Here is a 22,529-nt window from a genome sequence, read left to right as displayed (position 1 = left end):
ATTTTTTATCTTAGCTACACCCCCATTGGTATAATCTTTGTGCTCTCGCTAACATTGGGAAGTGAATACGATTCTCTGACAGCGTCATTACTTGATTTATCTGTAGTGTTTGTATTTTTATCGTCTTCGCTTAATCCATTTCTATACTTGTGGAGAATGATATTCGAAATGAAATTACAAGATTAGTTAAAATAATATTTCGTTTAGACAACTAGATCCTTTATGTGAACATGTATTTCATATTAAAAATCGTATTCACAAATGAGTACATATTTCCTAGAGTAGCATTTAAAATGCGAGAAAGCATGAATAACAAATCTAACAAATCTAACCTCAAAATTGTTTAAAATAATACTCAGCAAAGACATCTAGAACCTTTACTTGAATATGTATCTAATATTGAAAGTTGTACCTCACAAATGAGTACACTCTTCCTAGAGAAGCATTTGAAATCTAAGAAAGCATGAATAACAAATCTATTAGGTAAATTACACACGTACATTACAAGTACAGCGCTACTGTATGAATGTACACGTAGTGTAGGTCCCTAATAATTCGTTAAGGTTTTTTGCTATCCGATCTGTTTTTCTTTAACAAATTTTCGGTTGCTTCTGTCCACTGACCTTCATCAGGGGTGCAATGTTAAGATTAATCTCTAATAATCCAATGAAGTAATGAGGTTTTGACACTGGAAATGAATATTACAACTGACTTAGTTCGTATAAATACAAATTGAAAAATCAATGTGGATATGTTGGAGAAAATGTTAAAAAAGAAACAAAGCGGGTATGATTAAAGTAATTCATAATTTTACTTTATATTTCCATTTCAAACCATATGAAAGTCTGAACAGCGGGCATATGTGTACTTACGATCACCTCATTGAAATAAAATACAATAAGGGAAAGGAGGAGACTTTTCAATGAAATCATTTATTTAAATCATTTATTCCTAAACAAACCCAGTCATCTTGAGTGACTACAGAGCCTGTGGGTGCAAAACTTTAACTAAATTAAAAAGAACGCAAGCTAACAAACCTATTGTGGGATGATTCTTGTTGAGAGATTCCTTTTTCAATTGTATTTCCTGTATTATATGTTTGAGTTAAAGTTACCTTTCCATTTTAGCATTTTGTATCTGATTTCGTTTTTCTAAGCCTTTTTTCCATGTCCTTTAAACCTTAGCTTTCCTCATTTAAATTGGCTTTGTGACACTGCAACATGTCAGTGAAGAAATTGCCCGAACTTTAATTATATTGGCTCCCTTGTCCATTTTGACAGTGACGGTTTTATATTAACAGGAAATCTTTTGAAGAAATGAACTACACATTGTCATATTACGTTTGCAGTAATGATGTTCTACCGGAATTTTCAATGGATATTCTAAATGTGCAATGAAAATGCCTTTTGAGTACACATTGAAGCGAACTGATAAAATATATGTCATACTGCCAAATAACGAAAGAGAAGTTTTTATATATTGTAATGTCCTTCATTAATTATTTCCTTTTTGAAAACGACCTGCCAAAGCTTTGACTCGATCAATTTATTATAAAGAAGGCTCTTTTAATGAAACTGTACATATTGAGAAGCCCTTTTGATTTTTTTTTTTTTTTTTTTGCGAAGAATTGCTGTCTCAAGTTGTCATGAAATAATGTTACGAATCAAAAGCGAGTAGAACACCACCCTACACAATAGAACAACAACCTTCGAAACACGACTTTCTGGGTAGCTACTCTTCATAACGGAATCCTTAAAACCGAAAGTTTGTGAAAAATACAGGGGCCAAAGATCTTCAATATCGACGGGACTTTAAATTAAAACCAACCTGACTTTGTTGTGCAAATCATCTTTTGAAGAAATTTTCCATCTAGTGGAAGATGTATATCTCCTTAATCAATTCAAGTACGTATTGTATCAGAATTCCTAATGAAGTAGTACTACAAGGCTTTCAAAGCATGAATAAGCCTTGTGGGAGAAAATGTTTTATTATGTTTAATTTTAGTTTTTTCAACGCGTTTTTATCTTAAAGTTATTTATAAATTTCTCAGCTTTGTCAGTCTAGTTGCTCGATGCCATACTTCAATCATTTGTTTATTCTTTGACATTATAAACTAGGGAACCTAATATGCGTGAGGCTTGCTTAGTTATAAACAGGGCTTTAAATAAACGGCTGACGGGTGAATTCAGTCATAGTTGGAACAAATATTCAATCGGCAAGGTGCGTTTCTACTGAGAGAAAATCAAGATAAGGGAAGACTGGTATCTACACAAGTTTAGAATCGTACACCTCCACTATTTTAGACACCGTTTTCCCAACACTGGGCTTCCTTCAGAAACCTCAACTTGCTCGATTTTAAAAAGCAAAGCACAGTCCTTATCGGCGAAAACAAAGTAGCCATGTCAAGCAACACGACCTATCTTCTCTGCAAGTTTTCGTTGAACATGTCTGGCACTAACGTTGATACAAGAGGACCCAGCTCCGCTATGTTCGCGGTATTTATGTCCGTTATAGTCGCCGTCGCCCTCCTATCACCGGTGGCAGTGATGGGGAATGGTCTGGTTTTGACAGCAATTTGGCGGAACCCTTCTTTCAGAACACCTTCTTATATTCTGTTCGCTGGATTAGCCATCATTGACTTTTGCACTGGACTAATAACAGCCATTGTATATTACAAATGAATTAATCTCCTTGCTGGAACCTAGCAAGGATTATTCGATGACATTTGCAATTGGCTTTCTCTGTTTTGAGAACTTTGGTAACCTTAGCATATTATCAGTGACAGTCATGTCCACAGAAAGATGGCCACACATGGCTCGGCAATCTTTGGTGAATGTGCATCGCGCTCGAGTGATTCTGGCAGTACTGTTGCTCGTACCTATCCCTTTAGTTGTGCACCGTCTTACAAGCGGTTTTAGTTTTTCATATAAGAACTATGTTGCCAATTTTTCACTTTTCCTGGTTTGTTTTACTGTCACTTCAACAGCTTACTTTAAAGTTTTCCGTATTATTTGTCGTCAACAGCAACAAATTCACTCCTACGAATCATCCTTAAATTTTGCCACACCAGCCATTAACTTGGAAGAATACAAAAAGTCCGTCTTTTCAATTCTGTGTATTACAATTATTTTCTATGTATCATACTTTCCCTTTCTTATTCATCTTGGCTTGTTAGTACTTCACCTAAGAAATGACGGCTTCATTAAGCTATCGTTTAACATGATAACTGTACTTATATTTTTATCTTCTTCACTTAATTCTCTTCTTTATTTGTAGAGAATGAAGGATATTCGAAGCGAAGTTGTACAGGTGGTTAGGAGAATGTTGCGTAAAGAAAACTAGATTGAATGAAAATATGTGAGGCTGATTTCCAGTAACAGCTTAAATTTGGATTGTATTTATATTTCGAAAACACATGACACGTTTCAAAGAGGCGAAAAATATCTTGCTAACACATTTGCAGTTAATGAAAATAGAATTGGGATACAAATAAATAGTAGAACGTAAAATATATTGTAAAACGTCGGTCTTGCGTTGGAGAACACGTCTCAACGCTTAGAATGTATATTATGTTTTCTGTTCATAAAATGAAAATTTGAAATCTTAACGTGAATATAGTTATGTAAAAGTAGATGGCATTGATCCAAATGATAACTTTTGGCGCAATATAAGGAGTGTGTTTAAAGTGTCTTATTCTAAGTTTATCGTCTCGTTCTAGGCTATAAATTTTACGTTTACAAGTTTTTGTTTTTTTATAACTGCAGTCCTAAATTGGCGGCGTTGTTAAGAGTTTTTGTACAGTCACAACCCGTTTATGAAGACGTCCTGGGGAACACAATGTAATTTATTTTTCCACACTTTATTAAAAATGTCGAACTCAGTTATGGAAGTCAATTCAAAGAGTTTAATTTTCATTAGAACTCAGTGCATTGTATATAAATGGAGAAGAAAGATAACGTAAATAAGGACTACAAGGTTTGGTCTCAAATCTCTAAAGTTTCGCAGCAAATTTAATCGCAATACCTTCAATAAGACTGACAATAAAAATAGAAATATTAACCGAAATATTAACCCCAAGTATAAATGAATCACGAGCTTTTCTCCTTTGTTAATTCGTTTGCCAAGTTTAGTTCAAAACAAGGTTATTGTTCCTCAGCAAAATATACAGCTGTATACTCCTTACAAGGTGGCTGAAAATTAATTAAAATTTTAGTTGCCAATACATTAATTATGGAGTGATTGCACGAATGTCACTCAGACTTTTGAATCGTTCGCTCTCCCGGTTTATATTGGTTCATCCACATGGCAGAACAATCTCATTTAATTCTCTTATAGTTTGCTTAAAATTGGAATACATCAAAAAAATCATGAAATAAGCTTCTTTCAATCATTATTTCTCGGATTTATTCAATATTACCCTTTATTCAAGAGATCTCGACATGTATTTTGCTTTTATTCAATTGTTTGTTACATGGCTAGATACTGACGTTTCTACTGACTCGCGTGAGAACCCCCAAAAATGCGACCTTTTTAGCAAAAGACGGAAAGCCAGAGATCTCCAGGATTGATCTTTGCTGGAGGTAGTTCTAATTAATAGAAAACGAAATTAACTTTGAACCCACCGATAAGTGAACAGATCACTAAAAAATGAATGATAGACTTTCTATTATACAGAATGTTGTCTGCTTTTCATTCACACAATTTCCGAATGCATTATTAAAATTGCTTATCAAGTAATAAACATTGTTTCAAAATATGAGTGAGGCATATACGAACTTTATTGCACTCCTGACCGCACAATATTTACAGTTACATCTGATCATGTTTACCTGATGAAAATAAGAAAGACCATATGTTGTCTAATCTCACACGAGGTTGCCAGGTGAGGTACGTTGCCAATGAAAACATAGTGCGTTCTGCTTGTTTGATTGATTGATTGATTTTCGATTGAATGGTAATTTCTATAAAATTGATTTTCGCCCCTCTAAGAAGAGCCATTTAATCTCCACACGAAAGGCGTAGATTTTATTTACAACTGTTTGACAGTAAGGTCGGGAAATCAGTTCTTGCTATCGCCGCCCCCACGCCACAAATGGGTAAAGGTTCACAGGAGTATTCTTCCAAAATATTAACCTCTTTGATAAGAAGAAACTAGTATAAACTCCATTCGCATCACTGAAAAGAGTGCTCATGTCGACCAACAACACAACTTTTTTTCTTCGTCAGCCTGCCTTAAACACATCTACACTTTACTGTGGTACACACAGCTTTGATTTCTATAAAGTGACTATTCCAATTTTGGTGGCAATGGCCATTTTATCACCAGTGGCAGTAGTCGGGAATGGTCTGGTTTTGGCGGCAATTTGGAAGAACCCGTCACTCAGAACACCGTCTTACATTCTGCTCGCTGGCTTGGCGTTGACTGACTTTTGCACTGGGACCATTTCCGAGCCGTTTCTAGTTGCAAATGAATTGGTACACTCTCTTATCAAGCTATCTGGTAGAAACATGAGGCCATCGGTTTACTTTACAATGAGAATTATCGCCGACAGTTGTTTCGAATACTTTTTTAACCTAACACTGTTGATTATGACGCTTATGTCCATTGAACGATGGCTGCATATGAGTCAGCGATCATTGCTAACAGTGCGTCGCCTCCATCGAATTATCGTAGTATTATTTTTTAGTCCAATCCCGTTTGTTGTTTACCGCCTTCAAGAGATCTATGACTTTGCTTATCTATTTACTAATATTTTATTTGTCCTTCTTTGCCTTTTTGTCACTACAGTGGCATACTTAAAGGTTTTCCATATAATTCGTCGCCATCAGCAGCAAATTTGCGTCAACGGATCGTCTCCAAACTTTGCCCAACCAGCGATTAACTTAGCGAAATATAAGAAATCCGTGTTCTCGATCCTTTATATTGTAGTTATATTTTATACAGGATACTTGCCGATGGCTATCACTCAAGGGTTAGGGTTGGTTTTTCATACAAATTGTAGCGTGGTGCTATTGTCTTTTTACGTGTCAACTTTCCTTGTATTTTTATCTTCTTCCCTTAATCCTCTTCTTTATTTGTGGAGAATGACAGATATTCGACAAGAGGTGAGAAAGTTGGTCAAAAGGATATTCAGTAAAGATAACTAGATGAATAAGACTCAACTTACAAGTAGAAATCTAAGTAAAGATTTACTTACTTTTTGCAAGAAATGAGTGTTATTCATGGCTTACTTTTCTGCAGATTAGTATATAAGTTACTTTTTTTACCCGTGGATGCGACGCATCTACGAGTGTGTAGGTATGCAAATGCATCACTCACTCCTCCAGGGGTTAGCGCACGGCTGTGGGAGTCTGATGAGAGTTTGCAATCATTGAAGATGGCAGACGAATTCTGAGGAGGGATGACATGGGATGGCATCACTGTTAAGTCATTTAATTAGCCTGAAATGATGTCTTGAAGCCGTCACGGCCAAAACACAAATCGTAAAATGGCTATGCAAACCGCTTCAAAAAGCCACACTTAAAAATGGTTTCCACCGATTGTTCCACAATTGTGGACAATTATGATTTATCGTGGCGAACGAAATAATATTCAAAACAAATAAAGTACTGCGGGTAAGTTCATTCTCAATTTTGCTTAACTTATACTGGATCCCTTGATCGGGATATTTGCCCTTCATACCCCAGGGATTTTGTTTTGTGACAGCCTGCTCAGTCATATCATTAGCCTGAAATAATGTCTTTAGGCTGTCAAGGCAAAAGACAGATCGTGTAATGGCTATGTAAAGTGCTGTACAAAGCCACTCTTGATAAAATTTCGCAGCGATGATTTCCGGAAATAAGCAGAATTATGACTTATCCTGACCTTACGTTTGCTTATGTTTTAGCGCGTTATTTTTAGCGAGTTTAAATACGTCCAAGTCTTCCTGTTTCTTCCGGTGCTTTTAAAAGTGGGGACACAACTTTTAAAACGTGCAGAATATCTTAATAAGCCGCTTAGACGCTTCTCAAGAACCAGACTCTTCAATAAATTTAACCTGGGTCCCGTTTCCCGAAACCCCCGGAAACTTTTTTGGTCCGCAAAGCCTAACCCTAAAAACAGAGAGGTTTATGCGCCCGAAACTTCTTGTATGAAGGGAACCTCTATTCATATGAAGAATTTGTGGATAAAATGGCAATGTAATCATAAGATTTAAGATTTTGCTATGGCTTTCCGGGTGCGAAAACTTTACGGCATTTGAGAAACGGGCACCTGGTCGCAGAGGCTTTCTCTTTCCTATTTCTCTTAAAAGGAAAAGAAGGGATTCCTAACAGACCAAGGTACATCTATTCATTTGAGGAAAAAATTATTAAAAAAAGCAGAACAAAAATTCAGTTGTTTGAATCTTTATTCCAGTATTGTATCGATCTGCTGACTGCTGAGTGGATGAAATTATTGTAACCTCCACATTGAATAGCAACCTCCCCACTGAAAACTCAATTTTGTTGAACATTTCAATTATCCGTGCACACCGTAGGTGTGTTATTTGTTTAGCGATTTCAAATACGTCAAGATATATCTATTTCACCCTCTGCTTTGAATCGGGTGAGAACAGATGTTTAAGAGGATTTCCGCTGAACTTTCGAGCAATAAAGACAAAAATAAAGTTATTAAAAATCACAAAGGATGGTACTATTTTGAATACAGATTTTAGCTCTCAAGCTGACCCCACGAGAGAAAACTAAAATTTGAAATTATCCACATTTGAATTAAAACAGACCCTTGACGTCAGTTCAAAACAAAATAACCCAAAATTTATGCAGTTTTTACGAGGTTTGGCATTACGTTTCTCGAAAATGCTTGACAATTTAATCATGGGTCACTAAAAGAAATGAATAACAGCGAGATTTTTCAAATAGTATTCGAAAAGTTACCTGCTGAGAGTAAATTTAAGGTAAATAATTTTTTGCACCTATTGCTCGAACTTTCACCGGAACGGAGTCCGAGCTATGATACTTTTCATTCTTTTTGTCAGATTTTTTTGCAAATAACGTTCTGAAATGAACTGTCATCTATTTCACTAATCTCATGTAAATATCTTTCATGTCAAAGTATTTTCTAAGATATTGTTGCTTTCAATCACACCTGTCGTTGCACCTACGCTTGATAAATCTTCGACAGACCCACATCTTCTGTTAAAAGTATCTACTTTCATGTACAAGTAGTGGACAGTGTCAACAGTCGTCGAGAAAAGACAGCTTGGTTGTGTACGAATTTAAATCTTATGGACTCCTTCCACTTTGCGATGTTAGCAATCGTCTCGCGCTCTGTATCTGTTGCAGCCTGTGTGGTCAACGCAGTCAGTTCGCTTGTGGCCGTGGTTGGTAATGCTCTCATTTTGGTAGCAATCTACAAGAATCCATCCCTCCGCACTCCTTCTTACATTCTCCTTGCTGGACTGGCGCTCACTGACTTCTTCACAGGCCTCCTACTTCTACCAGTCTCTGTTGTGTTTACCGTATTGGTTGAATTTATGAAGAAGGGGTCGCCAAGCTTGTGCCTTATTATGGTCATTTTCCAACATGGGATTGGTAGCTATTTAGGTTTTACCGCAATCTTTGTGATCACAGTCATGTCTGTTGAGAGATGGTTACTCATCAGCCGCAGGTCTACTGCAATCACCACGCACCGTATTTTCAAAGCGTATGTGGTCATCTGTCTGCTACCGACGCCTTTCATTACGTCCCGTTTGGCTCGGTCTTTGGATGGTTGTGTCCACAACAAATTGGATGGTGCAGAGGGGATCGTGGTTTTCGTCTGTCTCCTAATAACATCAGTGTTCTATTTTAAAGTTCTCCAGATTATTCGTCGTCACCAACTCCAAATTCAAGCGACCCAACCAAATCAAGGCTTTGGCCAGGCAGCAATCGACATTGCAAAGTACAATAAATCGGTGATAATGCTACTTTACATCTTAGCATTGTTTTCTGTTTGTTACCTTCCCTCTGCAATCTTCCTTCAAGTGACGTTATTTTATCAAGATTTTCAGTACACTACAGAAGTAATCATCCTGACAAACATTTTATCCACCTTGTATTATCTATCTTCTGCTCTTAATCCTCTTCTCTATTGTTGGAGAACAAGGGATTTACGAGTTAGGGTTAGACAACTATTAATGAGAATATTCCAACAGAATGTTTGAAACAGTTACATATCGCCGAAAAGACGTATTGATGGAGGTCCGTTAAGGACGGCGCATGCAAAATGTATGTAAGGTAAATATGTAATTTGTTTACCCACGGAGCACCAAGGAGCCCACAAGAACTCGTTCATAAATGCCAGTGCATTCCAGGATCAAATTTGAATTTGTAAATGTTGGTTTTTGAGGAGAGGGGAAAATCGGAGTACCCGGAAAAAAAACCTCTCGGAGCAGAGTAGAAAACCAACAACAAACTCAACTCACATATGACGCCGGGTCCGGGAATCGAACCCGGAACACATTGGTGGGAGGCAAGCGCTCTCGCCACTGCCTCTGCTCCCTTTAAAGGGGAGCAGGGATGGCACATATTGAAGAAAACGGTTTTTCTTTCAAGTTTCCTCGTTCACAACCCGTCTTCATCTTCCTTAGTCGGAGCCGTGCGTACATATTCTCGGCTTTATTTTATTTTATTTTTCATTTATAGTAGAGATTCCTACAACTTGAAATTAATTTTGTTCTGGAAAATAATTTACTTTATGAGCACAGTTTTTTTTAATTGGGAGAGAGAGGTGTGTTTAACAAAACAGATGAAAGATATATACTCACCACAACCCAGGCCTTTTAAAGTTATATTGCAATATTATTTAAATCAAAAATGTCATCTACAGGCATTTTTTTACAATTTGTTTAATAACTTATACGCTGTATATTATCTGTGACAAAGAAAAATGATTGACAGGTGATTAATCTACAGTTGGCGTATTTAAAAAGTACACGAGTATAGCAAATTTATCCGAATGCATTTCCTTTTTTGCTGCTCTAAGAGATTAAAAATGATTATGTTTATTCAAAAGTACAAAGATCATTTCATCTATTTTGATGAAATATTTGGTTTACTTCTATTACATACTCAGTATTGGGTTAATTGCGAAGCCGAAAGCTCATTCAATTCTTATCTAGATAAACATCTTCGGATTTCGGTTCGTTATCCCAATATGTTTTTCTTTCGAATCAATCATATGAAATATGAATGGACTTAGATAAACACCACAAATTTAATGAAAATCTATTGCTGTTTTATCCTTGTTGCAAGATGTATACAAATCGTGCGCTAGATTCGTATCTTTCGAAGTTACTGCCCACAAAACCCACGACTATACTTTTTCGCTTGATTTTCGCAAAAGGATACCATATTAAAAACCTGGAAGTCTTTTTCAAGACGCAGGAATCTTATAGTAATATAGTGCACACCAACCAAGCCAATTAATAATTTTCTTTAGGCTGTTGTTTTCATGTACACTACCCTCAGCATCCCCTTGAAGGGATGTCTTTATCCCGCATGCTCGTGCGCATGTTAACCACTGACAAAAATTTTGTGTTACATGTCAATGTTTTCCTGCCAAGAAACGCTTCGGGTTTGGAAGACGAGCAATTCCACCTCGACGAGCGGGTATGTGTTCTGTAAGGGAAAATAAAATATCATGCAGAAACTAAAAACAAGGAAAAAGACAAGAGACAATACAGCTCTAAGAGATAAGACCCACAGGCAATGGTAAAACGATGTATTTTTGTATTTTTGTGTTAAAAGAAGGCGCGCAAAATGTTGGGAAAAAATCATTTTAATGTACTGTACATTTAACGTGTCGTAAAATATTTTGTTACTCAAGGGTGTGGTGAAAATAAATAAATAAATAAAATCACTATATTTCAGAGTCGAAGTGTTTAGCACTTCTGTCTAATTAGGGACACTAAAAATAAGCAAAAACAAATATTATAACTTGAGCAGGAACTTGTTAAAGATCCCAACTGGTGGAAGACTAACCATGTGACTATTTAATGAGGCGAAATTGAATTTGATACCACCAAGCATAGACTCATGCAGTAGCAGGGAGAAGGATCTGAACCAAGGGCCTCTTCAGCGGATGATCTGTTAAACATATGACCTACCGATGATTTCATCACATTTTTGCTTAACTCGTGATATCTTGTCTTGTCTTGTCTTTCCAAACAGCAATGCATCAAAGTCATGCTCGCTCTCTGAGGGTTTAATATCGAGCGATGGTTGCCGCTACCTATCTCTCAGTAGTTTGCCAATAGGCGGTAACCGGCTTATGTTAGACCATTTTAGCCGTGGTGGTATTTTAAGTATTATATCAAACACGAGAGACAGTGTTTCATCGGGATATCCAACAACCGAGAAGAGAGTTGAAAAGACGACGCGCAGCGGAGTATTTTTGACGAAATTCGAGATGTTTGGATAAAACACTGTCTTGAGTGTTTGATATATCTTCTTAATCGAAACAAAAACTAAGGAGTAAACGGAGAAGTAAAATCGTCAAAATCTATGCTAATTAAGACCGGGTATCCAAACCTCTTTCGCAGTTGTGATTTTCTTTGTTTTAACTTGATGAATTATTAATGAGTTTGAGAAGCTTTTTACTTACTGGTAAACTTGTACACTTCCATACTCCAGGGTCCTCCTCTTCCATCTGGCTTGCACGCGCTTGAGGCTCCATACATGTTGTATGTTTCTAGAATATCCTTACCGCCTAAACACTGGCCGCCATTTTCCAAAGCAAAGGCAGGAAATCCCTGGACCCTCGCGATGGTTGAACATTTTTTAATTGCATATTTGCGTAACATGTAGTCGTTTCCATCTAACATTGGGAATATTCCTTCCAGACTAGGAAGCGCTCTCTCGGGTTGATCTCGCCAACAGCCGATGCTAAAATAATCTGTGGGAGAAGTACTGTAAATACAAACGGCGGCTAACCATAAAACCCTTCATATACAACTACGTAAAATTTCAACGTTTATTCCGTTTGTCCTTTAATACACGAGGCCCCACCAAAACATTTCACAGGTATAGGCCTTGGGAAAAACGCAACTAAAACTGCCATACAAACTGAGAAAACCGTTAAAACCGAGTGAACTGAGGTTTGAAGTCGGTGGCCCTCGTGGTCTCCGTTCAAAAAGGACCATCTGTACGTATGCACGAGACTAAAAACCGCTGCTGGCACAGGAAAACCCACCTAGGTCATAAAAAACTCAGCAGGCACAAATACAATGACTTTCTTTTACTTGTCGAGTCTTTGTGAGGCAATCCCCAATTGACAGATACAAATACCCACTTCGAAATGACATCAAGTCAATGGCTTACTAAGCTTAATAATCTATGCTGTGCTACTAACCTGGAGCATGTTTAGTTCTGTTCATGCCACCTTTGGAGAAAACTGAAAAAAACGTTGTTAATGCTGAACGCCGGTGAACAATAGAGGTCTAGTCTTGTGTTTACAATTATGTTGTTAAAGATGTTCATGTCCTCTAATAATTCACCTGGCTGATTATCGTATATTTATTTTAAGGTTAACTCTGAGAATCTCGTTCCATATAGGGTGGATATCTTCTATTTGATGATTGCCTTTATTCTCATAACCTGATGTTTATAAGATTATCGATACTGTGAGGAGAAATTGGCCTTAGGTCACTTTACCATGTGGGCGAGATGGCTGAAACTTCCTTTCCCTTGTATTATCAATGGGTTCTAAGAGTAACAAAACAAACATCAAGTTTAGCAAGTTTTCAGTCTTTTTCTGCCGGTGTTTCTGGCCTCATTGCAATATTGATTACTTTTTAGATTAACTACAAGTTCTTAGTGTTATTTATAGTCAGTAATGAATAGATGGTCTAGACGCATGCCATATAGGTCTTAAACTGGGCGAAGAGGAAACGTGGATAGGGAAGGACGAAGAAACAAATATTGCCACACAGAAAGGAAGCTACAACGCTACGCTTTTTCATTAACCAACACCTATGCGGCACTAAGAGAAGGGAAGTATATTTACTTCTGTACATTACTTGCTAAAAATTTCGGACGTTTTAGTTTGGGCGTTTAATTTTCGGACACCGGACACTTTTTATCTCATTTCGGACAAATTTCAGACAAAAATTTCGGACACTTTGCTGAAGCATAGCTTAAACAGCAGCTGAAAAAATGATAGTTTGACTGCTCCTTCCAGGTTTTACGGAAGCACCAACGAAAAAATGGCACAAATTCTATCAAGCCATTACATATCTCAAGCATTGTCTCAACTAGAATTCCTCCAAAATGGAAACTAAGAGCTTTCGAACTACTTAAAAGCTTTATACTGTACTGTAAATATTTCGGACGTTTAAAAAGTTGAGACGGTTTTATTTTCGGACCCTCTTTTTGTCCGAAATTAATATCGTCCGAGATTTTTTTGCAAGTAATGTAAACAAACGAGAGTAGGAAAGAATGCAATTATTATTCGATGAATTGATTAGGCGCAAAAAGCAGATGGTTGAAATATAATACCTGGAAGTATTTGTGCCAAGTTGTTAAGCTGAATTGGATTGAGTAACCGCTGACCACCTGGCGTTTTTATGACCTGCGGTTTCACGGGCATATTAAAATGCGGTGCTGAGGCAAAGAGGTAAACATTTGTCAGTAAGAAAGCTTTTTTGTTGAACTTTTAACGACAATGTTTTCTAACTGCTCAATGGTCATCTTGATTAATGGGTTTAACCGTGCCATTTTTTGCATGGTTGATGATCTTTTTCTACATTTCCTTGACCCCTATGATTGATTACGTATCAATCGACTGATTAGGAATTTTACTTTTATATATCCCACAACTTTTTTAAAAGAACATAGAAGACCTTATGCGTCTCAAGGCGCGACAAGGACTGATGATGCTGACGAAAAGAACATAGTGTCACGGTTTTACTGTTATAAATCATCGTTACTATTATATATTCCCAAGACCCATTACGTTTCCCACATGACAACACTTCAGAAAGCTATTTATTTTTCATACTTAGAGTTGACGTTTCATGCTCTTTTAAGGCAGGGACTGGTATATCATTGGCCCCTAATACATGCATGCGTGTCTCTCCCTTGGAACCTTGGGCAACAAGATAAGGAACATTTCAGTTGCTTAGGTATATCTTTTACATGATGGTTAGATAAAGACTAAAACAATACAGTTGTCTGAGTCTTGACTGTATTACAGTCGTCAATAATCTTCCGTTTTACGTGTCCCGTTGGTAACTGGCTTTCTTTCTTAATGCATTGAATTCTCACTGATTGTTTCGAGACTAGTGTCACAGGCATTATGAACTAGTTATAGAGCTCATCAAATGCCAAATTGTACTGCACAGAAACAATTACAACTAGCTAATGCAGTGGTCGCGACTGAGATGTTGTGAGAATCCTCCAAATTATTTACTCGCAGTCTAAAGTACTGACTAAATAAAGATCTTGATACAAAACTCGTTGCCTCGTTAAAAAATTATCGAAGGACGCGTACAATCATATCGTATCGTTATAAATTATCTTCTCACCTGGAGTTTCTTTTGGTGAGATTGCGGCTGCCTCTGCAATGTAGACAATAACAATAATTTAATTTTGTTAGGTAATCGCCAAAGAGACGAGACTGGCTTTAAAACGTTCTTCTATCAAAGAGGTCAGAATCGCGCTTTTTTCCATCTTATGAGAGTGAGATGTCAAAGATTATTAAGGTTCAGAAGAGCTTTTGATTGGTCAGCCGTTACATCAATGAAGCCAATCAAAAACTCAGGTCTGAGTACGAACAAGGACAGTTTAGACGGTTTTCAATATTAAAATAAAACACTGACCTGGAATGTTTATTTTTAATCCTGGATTTAATACATTCTGTTTACCTGTAAAATCAACAAAAGAATATCATCTCCAAGGGTATCAAAATAATTGAGGAGAGTTTTGGACGGTTTTCGAATGTCTCTAGAATGCACCAAAACATTTTTTCCAAAATTCTTCTCATATTTACGATTAGTTTGGTTTTTAACTGCCAAAATGTTTAAAATGGTCGGTTTCGTTGACCAAATTACCAAGGAAAAACCTTAAACGCTCATTGCCACAGAGCTTCTCAAGACGATTCGGTGGCAAAACAGTTAGTGTGGAAATAAGTTTGATATGCATGGATAGGAAAAGAGCTGTAGAGCTCTCATTCGTTCACATGAAAGATTTACACACTGAAAACACGCTGTGCAAACAAGAAGTGAAGAAGCTATGGTATTGTCGTATTATTGTAGCAGCTGTTATTATTGTAGATCTTGAGCCATTGTTTCTGTTGTTTTGTCCCTGAAGGGTATCAGCCATTCATGTAAGATCTTACAAGAGCTGCTACATCACCCAATGCAACAGAGACAACGCCAGTTCAAAATGATATAACAGAGCAACAAAAACTGTGATGCTCACCAGTAAATGGGCAAACCATACCATACCTTTGTCTTTTTTCTTGGTAAGAAAGTTAACTTCCATTTCCGCTTGTTTCTCGAGTTCTGTGAGAGAAGGTGTATCGTCCTGTATGGGCTGTTTCTTTTGCGCGTCCTGGGTGGACGGAGGAGCCGGTTTTGGGGTCACGGGCTTAGGACTCACTGGTGCAGAATTTGGTTTGTCTGTCTCGACAAGGGCTAGCAAGTCCGTGCCCAGGTCCGCTAGACTATTTGCTTTGCCGGGCTGTTTGCTCCCACCGGGCTCAGGAAATTTGTGAATATAAATGAGCTTTTTGACACCTGTGTAAAACGAAGACATTGAAATAAAATTTTCATTTAACATTTTAACGTAAAATTAAGATTCCACCTTTCAATATAGTATGGGATCACATTTACACAAAGGAACCTGTACCTAAAAGAATTTAATTTCTCCACAGCATTCTGAGTCAAACGATAGCCTAACGTTTATTGCAATCCATTTCCACTCCCCTTACTACTGTAGGTTTTAGTGTCAGTATAATCTGAGCATACTGATGACTCTGTTCGCGGGCGCAAACACGAAATTACAGCTAATCAGAGGCGCGACAAGATCTTTTCTAGTGACGTCATTAGAGTCCTGTCTCTTCCTTCCTTGGGAACGTACCTTTCTCGAAAGAAGAAGAGATAGGAACCTGGAAACGAGGTTGAGACGTAGCTATACCAGGGGAAGAATTGGGTGCCTCAACCAACTGGGGAGGTCTGCTTAGTTAGTAAAGTCACTCCATCGTTTGTCATCCTTGCCTTGCTCGAGCTCTTCCCTTTATCTAGTCCATTAATCGTAAGATTTCACTTTCCAGGAAAACGTTTTGGCTGTTCTTTATGTGGTAGACAAGAAAATTAAGGTAGGTTTTTTCGTTCTACTCTTTGATAAGCCTGTTATGTGATTTGTGCTCACCTTTCCTTTTATTAGCCTTAGCGGCCTCAACTTGTAGCTCCCTAATCGCCTGTTCCGTCGCCCTCTTCAAATCTTGAAGTGTATCCATCTCTGACTTCTCGGATTGCTCCTCGTCCTCGGAATATTGGTACTCGGATTTTAATTTTCGCAGCTTCGTTCGAAGCTTTCTTAATTTCATTTTTAAATCCTGGTGAAAAAATATGTAAAGTTATGTGAAGTTATTTTAACGTTCTTCAATTCTAAAGGTGATGTGAAAATTTGAGCTAAAAACACTGAACTTGATTTTTAGGGAGCCAACCTAATAAACGTTGGAGTTAAATAATCAAAGGTAAACACATTCGGCACTTCATTTCCTCTGGATATTTTAACGGAGTAGTTCTCGGACCCTGAATAGAAAAGGCCCACTCTCCAAGTTTTATAGGACTTAGCTATTAAAATGTCTGGTTGCGAAGGCTCAACACCATCACACTAAAAAAGACAAGAATTCAGGTTGTTTTGCATTTCACTTTATGAAAATTGCTTTACCTTTAGTTTCTTTTGATGCTCTTTATTAGCCTTTATTTGAACCTTCAGTGCCATTTCGGCTGGTGAATAGAGAGCTGTGGAGTAGCTTGGTCGCTTTGGCTTGTCACTTGCGTGCGCGTGCACAGTTTGACCCGGTACGATGGGCGCAATGGCCAACGGACGTTGCATATAATTTGGCACACTTTGCTCGTCTGGCGCGTTAGAAGGCTGGGAATCTTCCATCTAGAACAGAAGAAAGATAATCTGGGTGGTCAATTGTCCATGAGACTAAGTACTGCGGCGTTAGTGTAGTGTATATTTAATGTTAAAAAGTAGTAATGTAAATTTCTGACCTGGAAGGAGGCTAGTTCAAAGGCGATAGTTTGGGATCACAAATTTTTAACCCTTCGTTATTACCAGAGGGTAGAATTGAACCTGAGACCCTATGCGCCATGACAACTTCATCCCGACCTTCGCTCAGACAACTATTTACAACTGAAAGCGTTTGCCTTCAGTTCAATCGCTGATTCCCTTTTTAAATGACTCTACCGAAATACGAAGTTGCCAGATCTGTTTTTAGAAATTTGTATTTTCATGTTTTGATTGTTTGAGGGCCACAGGTTTATTAGCGTTTAGCTATCTAGTGGTACCCTCACTAAATAAAGTGTTAACTTGCTTAGTTACTAAAAGGGAGCTGTATCTAACTTGAAGAAAATATCGACATCTTAAGCTCCGAGCTAAAAGAGTTATCTATTCTTCTTCCAGCCTCAGTAGTATTCCCTCACATTCTAGCACTGTAATCTTACGATTAAATTATTGGCATGGATGGTCTTCTTACCTCTTGGTTGGTGTCATCCTGACTTCCCATCCCTGCAGCATGTCCCCCGACGTTCATTCCACCTATTTTAATCCCATGCCCCATTCCTCCCATGCTCATGCCCATCCCCAGCCCCATGCCCATTCCATTTCCCATACCATTCATTCCATTCCCCATACTATTTCCCATGCCTCCCATCCCTCCAACTCCCTCCATGCTATTATCCATTCCGTTTCCCATCCCATTCCCCATTCCATTTCCCATCCCATTTCCCATCCTATTTCCCATCCCATTCCCCATCTCAAGATTAAGCCCCAGTGATCCAAGATCAAGATTGCCTAAGTCTCCTCCCATGTTATCGTTGTTGTTGCTCATACGTCCACCAGCACCTCCCATTCTTCCTCCCCCGCCACCACCACCACCACCGCCACCTCCTCCTCCCCCTCCGACCATTATTTGTCCCAGAAGCTGCTGCAGGGAATTGTCGGACATCCCATTGCCACCTAGATCGTCCATCCCAAGATCCATTCCTGTAAGTAAACGACAAAGACACATTTCATATTACATCATCATATTTTGGTTTCCTCAATAAGTAGTGGGTTGATGTTTCCCATACAGACAAACCTAAGTTATTATTATTACCGCTTGTTCAAAACAAATCTTAAACCATCCAAGAATCAATAAGAATGTGTTAGTGTACTTGCTAAAGCACATTAACTCACACATTGACAGATAATGAGACTTCTTTTCTCACCACTGTAGGTCACATCGCCTGAAAAACATTTTTTAACTATTTCGTGTCATGGTGTGGCGGATAAAGCCTATATGTAAGATTAACGATCCCACCCTACATTCTCTCTTGCTGAAGTGCAATTGGATATGCTAAGTATGTTAACTTCTATCTACTACAGGAAGCAAATAATTTGAATTAACGAGTTCAATGAAAGCATTGGGTAGTTTAAGAAAACAAAGTAAGACAGATTATAATGTTATTACAACGTGCACCCACCGCCGACTCCTTGTCTGCTTCCACCTCCCATGTTAAGTTTTTCTTCTAGAGAGTTTACCAAATTGTCACTGCCGTCACCATACTGCTGACTTTGTGAGAGTCCCCCTGTCAATGAATCGAGCCCGGTCAAACCTGTCGAAGCAGTGTTTGCAGTGTTTCCCAAGACGTCCAAGCCGTTATTCTGATATGCGCTCACTGAGTTTAACGAATTCAAGTTAGATGTCCCTCCTCCGGCTAAGTTTGACACATAAGAGTTCAAACCAACGTATGAATTACCACCTGTTTGTGCTGAGCTTAAAGAGTCCAGTCCCGCAGCGGAAAGATCGCTCAATGCTGATTGGCTTTGACCATTGCCAGTTGTATCTCCATAACTTGAACCAAAGTTGTGCCTGGCATCCAATACCGCATTAGAACCCAATACATTCGTACCGCCCGTTCCATACCCGGTGGCAAGCATTGTCCCGACGCCAGCACCATAGTCTGCAGAAAGACCCGTCCCGTAAGTACCACCTGCCCCGTAACTTGTCCCTAGTCCCGTTGCAAGCCCCGTGCCATAACTGTCCGTTGTCGTGCCTGTTAAACCTAATCCCAGTCCATTCCCTAAACCTAACCCACCCCAGTTGGCAACTATAAACTGCTTTTTCTTTTTATGCTCTCCACGACTCCTTGCCCAACGTGGATTAGAAGAGAGAGTTGCCTTTTTAATCGTAGTCTTGGGCCGCAGCGATATTTGCTCGCTTTTGCTAAGTGCAGGGCCTTTCGTACCAAGTAAACGTTTCCTTGCCAATGGAAATGTTGCCGTTGTCTTCCCATTTGCACGTTGTGACCAATATGATTTGGCAGCTAAGTTTTTAGCATTCAGCATTGTTTCCCTTGCAGGGAGAACAACCTTGCTTGGAATACTTTTAGAATTGTATCTATTTTGATAGGCACCGTAACGGATTTTTGTAGGAACATAATGAAGACTCCAATAATTGTTCCTTGAAATTCTTGGTGTAAATAGGTTTGGTGCCAGTGGATCCTTGGCCCTTGGAGATGGTCGGTACGTTTGACTTTTGTATGATCCTTGTAGACGTGGTGAAGCTGTAAAAATTGAGTTAGATTTCCTTAATTGTGGTTTCTTGCACTGGATTTCCAATAGCAAAAGTTTAAATATATGTTCCACTCTTACGGCCTTAAAACGACAAATAATTATCTCGTTGTTATTAAGAGGTCTTACGAAACCACCAAGGGCCTCCACAGACTAGACGCTTGGTAGCCAACAACCTTTTAGTTATCGACAGCTAATTGTGTTAGATGCGAGCATTCCACACATTGGAGTGTTAGTTGTCGATGTCTAAGTCAGGTCAGCGAGACCTTAGGAACTAAGGTTCACTATGCGTGCTCAAAACACAACACGCATGCTAAATGTGCGTCATGTTTCGATAGTTGCCGACAACTAAACCAATGATTCCCACACAAGGGAAAAAAGGTCAAAACGTAGTTGTCGACAACTAAAGCAGTATCTCGTTTCAAAAACTGAAAATTGTTTAGTTGTCGAGAGCTAAAAATTTAGCGTTTTGTGGTCGACAACTCATCTCACACACTACGGTTTTCACGGTGGATAACAACTAAATGTCTAGTCTGTGGAGGCCCTTAATCAATTAGTTTCTCTATATAGAGCGACGTTGACTACTCCTTTGTTGTATATAGCCTGTTGGCCAACAGTGTTTGTTTCGTTGTGGAAGTTGCCATGCAACCCGACTATTATATTGGTGCCAAGCAGTACCAGTGTCATCCTTGCATTGCACGCGGGAATCGCAACTGCAGGTATGTTTCTAACCACTACAAAGACGTCTTTTTAAAATTGGTGTTTCTTCTCCGTTAGTCTGGCCGTTTCCATGGAAAGGATTTTTGATTTTACCTGATGTTGTCAGAGGCCATTCCACCAGTAAAATGGACAATAAGGCCAGTAAATTATTCATCACAAGCTATAATTTCTTGCCGTTTCCTCACATGGCTTTCGCCCTGTGAAGAGAAACAACAATCAACTTCTAAAACGCTAACCTGGAACCTAACTAAAGCACAAATAAATCCTGGTTTTAACAAACTTGAAATGAAAGACAAAAAAATCTTCGTGTAATCCCAAGAGGTTTCTCTCGTCAGATCGTGTCAACATGTACAAACAGAACTGGTGGTAATTTTCAGGATTTGTAACCAGCCCAATCTGATGGCAAACCCCGGCTAAAATGAGCAACAAACCATGAAAAAAGGCAAACAGGATCGCCAGTTATTCCCTTTTACCGCCATAGTAGAGTCATTATATAAATCCATGTTTCAGCAAATATCAAGCGATATTTAATTGTCGAATTAAAGTATACAATAGACACTTCGAGAAAACCAAACAGCCACAGGAAAATAATCATTGACTATCTGTATTTTTGGAAATTGGAATCTATATTTTTTTACCGGATCCTAATCTGATATCGCTTTATTTTTGTTTATTTTTTCTTCCAAATTATTCTTTGGAAACACTCTGGTTTAATTACCCACAAAGAAAAAGCATCATTACTAACAAATTCTTCTGACCTTGAAAAAGATATAATATAATATAATATATTCATCTGCACAGCATCAACACAGTGCAGAGAAATTGCGAACCTCAGGTAGATTTAGTTCGGAAAGCATATAATAATAATTCTGTTAAAGAATCTTACAAACTCTGATTTACTCTAATTAACAAATGAATAACGGAAAGATGACTTGTAAGATTTGTCATTAAAACTGGATCAGGAATCAATTTTTAGATTACTGCTGCTTCAGCTTTGTTGTAACTCATGGCTAACTGAAAATATAAGTTAACTTTACAAAGCATAAATCAAGACCATAAAAACCCGGACCAAGAGCCCTTTATAGGTGATAAAAAGTCATATTCACTTCATAATTATGACATTTTCTTTGCATCGTGAATGTCGTAATTACTAGACACAAACATAACTTTATGGTTTCTGATGCCGTGTGACAAAACAAGATACTATCGCAAATATTTTCCCTTATTCTGATACAAATTTACAAATCACTCACCATTTGTAACTACGTCCTAGACAAAACATTTCGTTCGATGATCCGCCATTATTTTTCGCGACCCACGATGCATGCGATATCACGAATTATGGGCCCTGTTGATGACTTCCAAATTTGGACATCGAAAATTATCTGATACTTGATTTCATGAATTACCTCAGTAAAGAGTGGAAAATAAGTCTTTAGGGCGGCACTGAAATTATGTATCTCTATATTACATGACACATTTCTGGCACAAGATTCCCTTCAGTCACACCCTCATGAGATACGGGAAGTGAAGAAACTATCGAAGTGAAAACACCAGTGCCAACCTGTTTTGACTGGTGGTTTTCCTTGCATGAATAAAGGCAATCAGCACTTTTATCGAAGGGGTATCCCTTAACTAACCGAGAAATAGAGTAAATCGATGTCCTTTGTGGCTGAGAATCGTTTCAGACCTTTTTATTTTGATATCCTAATGAGAGAGATTGTTGTGTCTCACGCCACACACTCTGCTAGGGAAAACAGGGCTATGTTTTACAAACAGGTTAGAAGCGTGAATCCAGCCACCTGTAACAGTATTAGTTGTGTTTTGACCTCTTTTTGTAGGACGCACTTGCAAAAGAAAGAAGGCATCCTTGCATTGGTTCCAGAAGTAATCCTGAAACAAAATGGGTGTCCAATTTGAATTGAACATCTTGAAGATGGAATGCAATCAACTTCAGACACCTGCTTTGTTACGGCGACGTCTTGGGTTTTTTTGTTAGG

The 22,529-nt window shown here is 38.3% G+C and overlaps 3 protein-coding genes across 4 annotated transcripts; 2 read left to right on the top strand and 1 right to left on the bottom strand.

The window, feature by feature from the left end:
- The first annotated feature begins 5,127 nt into the window (after positions 1-5,127).
- Positions 5,128-6,331, top strand: LOC145470569 (uncharacterized). The gene has a single exon (XM_081454376.1). The coding sequence runs from the start codon at positions 5,191-5,193 to the stop codon at positions 6,145-6,147; it is 957 nt and encodes a 318-aa protein (XP_081310502.1). The 5' UTR covers positions 5,128-5,190; the 3' UTR covers positions 6,148-6,331.
- Positions 6,332-8,125: 1,794 nt separating this feature from the next.
- LOC145470575 (high-affinity lysophosphatidic acid receptor-like) lies at positions 8,126-9,588 on the top strand. The gene has a single exon (XM_081454382.1). It carries the CDS (start codon positions 8,265-8,267, stop codon positions 9,180-9,182), a length of 918 nt encoding a protein of 305 aa, XP_081310508.1. The 5' UTR covers positions 8,126-8,264; the 3' UTR covers positions 9,183-9,588.
- Positions 9,589-9,701: 113 nt separating this feature from the next.
- On the bottom strand, positions 9,702-22,299 carry LOC145470542 (uncharacterized). 2 transcript variants are annotated; one of them, XM_081454350.1, is made up of 15 exons: positions 21,783-22,299; positions 20,623-20,726; positions 18,720-19,802; positions 17,732-18,240; positions 16,915-17,136; positions 16,390-16,576; positions 15,465-15,755; positions 14,838-14,882; positions 14,544-14,576; positions 14,018-14,104; positions 13,516-13,620; positions 12,673-12,723; positions 12,371-12,412; positions 11,624-11,914; positions 9,702-10,638 (listed from the first exon to the last, which is right to left on the bottom strand). In XM_081454350.1, exons 2-15 carry the CDS (start codon positions 20,681-20,683, stop codon positions 10,565-10,567), a joined length of 3,081 nt encoding a protein of 1,026 aa, XP_081310476.1. In that variant the 5' UTR covers positions 20,684-20,726; positions 21,783-22,299; the 3' UTR covers positions 9,702-10,564. The 2 variants fall into 2 exon arrangements, with proteins under 2 accessions (XP_081310476.1, XP_081310477.1); XM_081454351.1 differs by lacking the exon at positions 14,018-14,104 and having other exon boundaries at positions 21,783-22,298.
- Between the last annotated feature and the right edge of the window lie 230 nt (positions 22,300-22,529).

This window comes from Orbicella franksi, chromosome 15 (genome assembly GCF_964199315.1).
Source record: "Orbicella franksi chromosome 15, jaOrbFran1.1, whole genome shotgun sequence".
Classification (NCBI taxonomy): domain Eukaryota; kingdom Metazoa; phylum Cnidaria; class Anthozoa; order Scleractinia; family Merulinidae; genus Orbicella; species Orbicella franksi.
The sequence above is the reverse complement of the archived record's forward strand: the minus strand, read 5'-3'. Positions and strand labels throughout refer to the sequence as shown.